The following is a 7,477-nucleotide window of genomic DNA, read 5'->3' on the forward strand; positions in this document are numbered from 1 at the left end:
GATGACAATAATAATAATATCATGCACATGATGGTGCAATAAAAAGCAGAATAAACACAATAATAATACACATAATTTTACACATACAAATTAAATAGAAATAAAAAAAAACAAAAAACAGTGAAATGAATGCTTACCAGGGCACGTTTGATTGTTGATCTTGGATTGGTTGGAAGAAGACCTTGCAGATTTCACATCATTCTTGTTTTTGTAAGCTGATGCCACTGTCAGATACATCTGATGAATTTTAGGATTCAGTCCTTTGGGTACCATGCGAGGATTATTATGATAAAGCTGAAGATTTTTTTTATTGCCATGTAGAGCTTTTTGAATTCCTTTATTATTATAAAAACCCTGGTTATAAACCGTCTCTTCTTTACCTTCTGTTACCAACATTACGATGCGCCCATGTCTTTTGCGACCAGTCCTCCCCATTCGCTGTACGAGACGTATTGGACTTTTGTGGACATCATAGCAGACAATTAAATCCACTTCTCCGATATCAAGACCTTCTTCTCCAACACAAGTGGAAACAATGGTATTGTAACCCCCAGCTCGAAACTCTCTAACAACCTGATTAGAAAAATCAAATCAGAATATTTAGTCCAGATAAGCATATACTAGGACCATGTAACAGAAACTGCTCATTTGTCCTACAACTGAGCTATCATGTGTCCAATTTACAACACATTCCCACAATGTTGAAGGCTACGTTCAGACTTGGAGTTAAACTCTGTAGTTCTAAGATTACCTACATATGGTAAGAATTGTCTATAAATAATTCCACTACAAGTTTTGATCTTGTCAAAAAGAAAATCAACAAAGGGCTGCTACAAGGTCAAAGTTCAATTACTTTCTTATCTAATACACCCTTACCCGTAGCTGCTCTTTCTGCGTGACTCCCTTGGTTGATTTACCTGCAGACGATTGACCAACAAAAGGCATGCATTTGATTGATGGTTTGTGCTGATTTAACATAGTTGAAATTTCATTCACACTGTCACGATATTGCGTGAATATCATGACACGCGTGTTCATTTTTGCACTTGAAGAACATCCATTCTCTAAATAAAAACATCAAAACACACTTAATTTTTCATTTTGCCAAGAGTCACTACTTCTTGGAATAGCAGTAAAAGTAAAAATGTAACCCATAAGCAATGAAAAATGGCCTTAAAAACGCCTTGAGCACATTCTAGGTGGATATAAATCGTATTTATTATTATTATTAAATGAAACTATAATTAACATAGTACTTAGTGTAAATATATACAATCTGACTTACCACTTTTGTACTGATCAAAATGCTCCAGTACAACTTCTTCCAGCTTCTTTAACTTTGGGTGGCTGTAGACAAATGGTCTCTTAGGAATCTTGACTAAAGATGAGCTGAAGGACCTGTCAATCATTGAAGCAAACATAATAAACATAATAATGTATGTGTTGTTACAGGTACAATGTAACTGCATTAGGCTAGTAGTAAAATACTATTATTTTTGCTCACTTTGAATATTTACTGTAGAATTTTTAGTTATTAGTATTTAATTACTTTTCCTCAAAAACAAACTGATGCTAAGACAGAATTATTTCACCTGTTAGCAAGCTCTGTTTCCTCTGTTTCAACTTGAAATTTTCTTTCCAGTTCTCCCATTAATTCGCTAAAAACATGGTTTTGCATGAGTTCATTCCTTGCTCTCGATGTTCCCTTTGAACCATCCACCATGCTAGTCAGGAAACAGTGCAATGAGTGCATCCCATGTTGTAGGAGCAGCTCATATCCATGATACAGACTGATAAGAATAGCAAATTCCCCCTCAGCTACTCCTAGCTGAGCCCTCTGTAAAACAAAATGCTTATTAGGTATACACATAGAGCTATTAAACAACTAGAGTGCTGACAAGATGGCGCAGCAATGCAGAGTTATGTATGTGTACCATCCAAGATGGCCGTCGTAGTAAAGTGCCACCTTCAAGCTTAGTATACATATTATTATATATTAATAAGCCCTCTGCCTGACTATTATTTCATTAATGATAATGAGTAATGGTAATAACAAATTATTAAACTATTGTAGCCAAAACGAGGCCAAGTGGAGCATCTTATTCAAAAATAAATACCAAGGAATGAAAATTAAAATCGTGTACATTACACCCAAACACCGCAATGCTAGCATTTCAAACATACAGGTAACTAGCTGTACTGAACTTTCTGAGTAAATTGAGGGCGCATTTGCAAACGATAACGCTTTAGCGAAATTTGATTGGTTAAACCTATGGTAGCCATCTTGGATGGTACACACACACAGTTCTGCGTATTTCGACCATCGAATACATTGCAGTTAGCGCTCTAGTATTCTTATTATACCTCTATGGGTATACAGTAATCATTTGTATAAATGCCCGGGGCGTCTATTTTCAAGAAGGGTTTTTGAGTGGCGTTTATTTGAGGGAGGCTTTTATTGGAGACGCACTAATTTTTTTTGGGTGTAAAATGGATAAGTATAATATAGGGATACTCAAATAATATTAGCAAATACTCCAGCTGAAAACTCTGAAAAAAAGTGTTTACAAGTTGTTGTTAACACTATAATTCAGCCGGGTATATACTCTTATTACCTTCTATTCTTTAAAAATGTTGCTCAATAGAAACAAAATAGAAAATGTACTTCAATACTATGAAATACAGTAAGATGAAAATAGTCTTTAAAACATGCACTGTTATCTATTATGCAATAGCAAGCAACTAAGCTATGCACACATACACAAAAACTATTACTTGAAATACAACAATAGTATTGGAGGAATTTTGAAGAGCACCAATTTGAGATACAGTACTACTCTGACCCACAAACAAATTACATCCTTTGAACACATACAGAAAAGGGCATTTCAGATAATTCTCCTATGGCGTACCGTAATTATGATGAGGCACGTTTGATTCTAAATATTCCACTGTTAAAGGACAGACGTACCTGACTGTGCAGGGAATACTTCCAAAAATTAAAAAATTCCAATCACAGATTAAATGTTTTAATCCCTTCATTACGTAATGTATCATGTAACTTGAGGACAAGCACCAAATTTCCTCAATCCAAATATAATACAAACAGTTCAAAAAAATTTATCAATAATACCAAAAAAAAAAAGAAATCGAGTATGGGATGCCAAATAAATTAGGTATGGCGCGCAATAAAGAATGAGTAACCTAAAATTAGGTCCTTGAACCAAGGTTAAGCATAATAGTATGGCTTCTAAATAATAAGATAAGCTTGGGTTGTTCAAAGGATGGTAAGTACTCCCTGCAGAATCGAACGGACATTGTTTCTATGTTTTATTTTAATCTTTAATGCTTTGCTTTTGTCCTTTATATTGTTAGATGATTGACTTTTTGATTTGTGTGATAGTGTTCAACTTTAATTTATTTACATAGTAAATTGCAATAAAATTTTTATTGTATCTTATCGTATCATACTTACCTGCATGTGCTCAGGTGGATCCTTTCTGAACGCGTCTCGACACATCAACACTTGATACTTCGTCAATGACTTGGGGTTCCTGGAGTACAGGCACTTGGTACGATACAACTTGTCAACATACAAAGTAATAATCTGCATTTAAGGCAAAACATCTTCAAAGTTATTCAAATACAATCAATATTTAACATGTAAACTTTAATATTATTCTTGAATAAATTGTGGTAAAACCTGGAATTTTGGGCTGTTTTAAAGTAAGATGAATGCAGCAATATTTGAAATGCTGGTGGTATTGTCAGAGTTTTGGTCCATTCATATTTTTGGTATCTTTCATACCAGCCTCTCCAAGATTAGTCTGCATTCACATTGGATCCGAAATGAAATTTAGGCCGCATTTCCGATGAGCTGAACGCCAGCGTTCATATTCACTGATTTGATTTTCTGATTGGTTTGGTAGGCCTTCCAATCCGAAAATTCGGATTTGGTGCGAATGCAGCTTTATACTTAACAAAATATGGTAACCACAAAAATAATTGTAATCACCATTACTCACCCTTAAATATTTCTCTTGAATGGCTTCCAGTTCTTTTCCCAGAGGCACAACATACTTGTCAATCTTCCTGCTATGTACGTACTTCTGAATATCTGGAGCTTCTTCTGATCTTATCTCAATATGGGCGATCATTAAATTAGTTAAAACTTGTTGCACCGCCTTTAAATGAGAACATTAGAAAAAAATAAAACTGTATTTAAAAAATAATGTTTTATTTCCTGTTACACATAACAGCAAGTACACTCTCCCATATGGATTGATATAATACCCTATAAACTAAGTCTCAATGACTTAAAGAGTTGAGTTGATACTGAACATAAAAAACCCAGAATTACTTTACAGCACTGATGGGCAAAGTGCAGCCTGCAGCCCGCATGTGGCCCGACAGTGATTTTTTTTGCGGCCTGCAAAAATGAATTAAAAACCCTATGTGTGTGGCCCGCCAAACATTTTTGACTAGAAAACACCTTGTTTTTTACGGCCCGACACTAATCATCTGTAAAAAGTAATGTAAAAACTGAGAATAAAGTGGTACAAAAGCAGTGCATGAAGTTTTTTGGAAGCACACTGTAAACATCAAAGTTTGGGTGCAGCCTTTGGTGTTAATTCAAAATTCACTTTGACCGATTTTTATGCCCACTCATGCTTTACAACATTTGAACCCAAGATTCGGCGATTTAAAGGTGGGCACCATAGTTCATTTATGTAAAAATTTATTTTCCTAACAAAACAAATTCTTAAATTCGAATAAAACTTGTGTTTAGAAAGATTTTTTTTTCATTTCTTAAGTACATTTGTTAGTAGAATTATTCATCTAAATATTTTCACTAAAGAATCTTAGAAGTACAGTAATACCATTACCTTAATGTCACTGCCAGGAGTTGCACTTAAAGCCAATACTCGGAAGTTGATTGTGTATTTAGACAGCTCTCTTACAACCTTGTTTAAGAATTAAAGACATTGAAAAAAACTGTATTTAGACCACCTCTTTCTTATTATAATTTTCAGTTGAAAGTTAATAGCTTAATCACAAATAAAAATGAATATATTTAAAGTGAAAACAGGCAAAAATGTAAAACAAATAAAACAGAATTCGTTAAAAGAAAAAGCATTGAAGTAGATTTACTTGACAATAAGAGTGATTGCCCAAGGCCTTGTGAGCCTCATCCACCACCAGGCATTTGATGTCATCAGCGGGACAAGCTTTGCGGCTGAGGTCATTCATAAGAACTTGAGGGGTCAGAAAAAACACTCTTCTTGATTGCCAAACTCTTTTTCTTTCTGGTGGATGCATGCTGCCTATTAAAGGAATACAAAAAGAACCAACAGATTATAACTAGTTATTTAAGAATCAAAATTCTTTTAAATTGTCCTTTAAATAAAAATATCAAGTTAATGCTGTGATAGTAAAGGCATACTGTATTGGTCAAATCTGGAAAAAACCTCAAAATTTAATTAATAATATATTTAATTTCTGATTTGAAGGATGAAATTTTTTTTGAATTTTTTTACGCGTGCAACACAGGCGCCAAGGATTGCCAATGGCGAATATATCACTGTCCTACTTATAAGTGACAATCGGTATAACGAAAGGTTATAACTAAAGTAAGCAATCTAAATAATGAAATAGAAAAATTAGCTTTCAAATTTAAACTGAATGAATACAGTAGTAAATGCATTTCACTTCACCTGTCATTTCTGCTGTGTGATTCTGTGGAATTCCCATTATATTATAACAAGCTTCAATTTGCTGAGCAACCAACGGTTTCGTTGGTGCCATGAACACAATTTTTCCAGACGGATACCAACGGTAGAAATTATACATAACAACTGCAGCGATGAATGTTTTACCCAAGCCAGTTGGCAATGTTACAAGTGTATTTTTAAGAAGCGACTGCTCAACGATGTTCATTTGGTAATCTCTGACAGGCATATTAGTTGGATAGATCCATATATGGCCAGAAGAAACGTCAAAACCAGGCAAGCTTTCAAGAGGTGTGCCTTGTACAATAGAATTTTTAGTTGTATTGCTGCTGTCCCATTCTTGGCAAGCTGCCAAAAGTGTTTCATCATCCAGGTCAGCATCATCCAGGTCAGCAATATCCTCATCGCCAATTCCATCTATTAAATTTGTTTTGGATGTGCTGGAAACTTTTGTCCCCCAGCTCTGAAATAGGGTTGACTGCACTTTCTTCATAATTATTTCACCATATTTTAGAATTTGTAGGTTAAAAAGATATATTACTTTGCTTAAAAATGATACTCGAACAAAAGAAACGAAAGATTACAGACAAGTGAACTGCTAACAAGTTTCCTATTTTGTTTTGGCATTCCATACATTCATTATTTGTCCTGAACAGCAGTCATGGTATTATCAGTATCTGCGTATTGAAAAAAATATAAATAGAAAAAATGAAATAGGTATATACAATAGTTAAAAGCATTATATGCAGCGGCAGACCGTCAAGGCAAGCAAGGTATGTAGTGCATACCCTGGCTAAAACAAATAAAAAATATGTAGTACAGTTTCTCAGTTTTATTGCTACAGATCATTGGAATAGCAAAGTTTTCAATGTTTGGCCTACTTTGGTATCGATTCTAGGATTGTCACAGTCGGCCTATTGCATCGTACTCTAAGCTGCTTAGAATTTCCACATGGCTGGTTTTTAATATCAGCCAATCACGTATTCAGTGAGTCAATGGAAGTCAGAGCATACCCTACAACGCTTAAATTTGCTATTGTGACAACAGTGTGGTGGTGCAGAATAGCCAATTTATAACTGGAATGGAAGTGCTGCTTCCAAGACATGTGCGCATGCTCTTCTTCTCACAAATCTTTTACTGTACGTACGAGGTCTCAGTTTTTTAATCTATAACAACAATAAATAGACATACAAAAAGCTAAATAACACAATCTGTTGTTGTTAGTATTATAGCAATTTGTGAACTTCAAGATTGGTGTACAAAAATGCTCGTTTTCGATCGACATACATCCCTATCTAACTAGTTAGGCGGCTTGTCGCGAATCGTCACACTCCTAGGCTAGGCCTAGGTAGGGCCCAGACCTGAGTGACAAGCCTGGGCCTGGCTAGGTAGGGCCCAGACCTGAGGTGACAAGCTGGGCCTGGCTACATACAGAGAGGAGGACTTCTCTGTCTGGCCTAGCCTGGCCGGCCTATCTACATAGCCTTTCCTAATCTCTTCCTGATATAGACTAAATCTTACATCACACAGACAGTGTGTTAATTTAACGGTAGTAACTAGCCTATGTAAGATACCTATGTTTTGAATGTCAAATTTCGCGCGACAGAGACACAGTTCTTCCATCTTTCAGAAAAATAAGTTGTGCGTTTCATTGCACATGTGTTACCAGTAGTGAAATTTGTGAAGACGACTTTCATTACAGTTGGAACTGCTTTCTTTGGTCTTACGTATAGTGCGTTCCGCCATAT

General features: G+C 35.3%; 1 protein-coding gene across 1 annotated transcript in view; it reads right to left on the reverse strand.

Moving 5' to 3' along the window:
* Nucleotides 1-7,426, reverse strand: part of LOC117123924 (Fanconi anemia group M protein-like) — a gene marked incomplete in the record, with an annotated part of 52,682 nt that extends 45,256 nt beyond the window's left edge. The window contains 10 exon segments of the mRNA XM_033270002.1: nucleotides 138-573; nucleotides 877-1,064; nucleotides 1,286-1,398; nucleotides 1,593-1,837; nucleotides 3,476-3,607; nucleotides 4,026-4,184; nucleotides 4,887-4,964; nucleotides 5,152-5,324; nucleotides 5,715-6,406; nucleotides 7,304-7,426. Of these exon segments, the coding sequence (XP_033125893.1) occupies nucleotides 138-573; nucleotides 877-1,064; nucleotides 1,286-1,398; nucleotides 1,593-1,837; nucleotides 3,476-3,607; nucleotides 4,026-4,184; nucleotides 4,887-4,964; nucleotides 5,152-5,324; nucleotides 5,715-6,222 (2,032 nt within the window).
* Nucleotides 7,427-7,477: the final 51 nt, after the last annotated feature.

Source organism: Anneissia japonica, unplaced genomic scaffold (assembly GCF_011630105.1).
Source record: "Anneissia japonica isolate Jap-2015-1 unplaced genomic scaffold, ASM1163010v1 scaffold287736_len1891122_cov214, whole genome shotgun sequence".
In the NCBI taxonomy this organism is placed as follows: Eukaryota; Metazoa; Echinodermata; class Crinoidea; order Comatulida; family Comatulidae; genus Anneissia; species Anneissia japonica.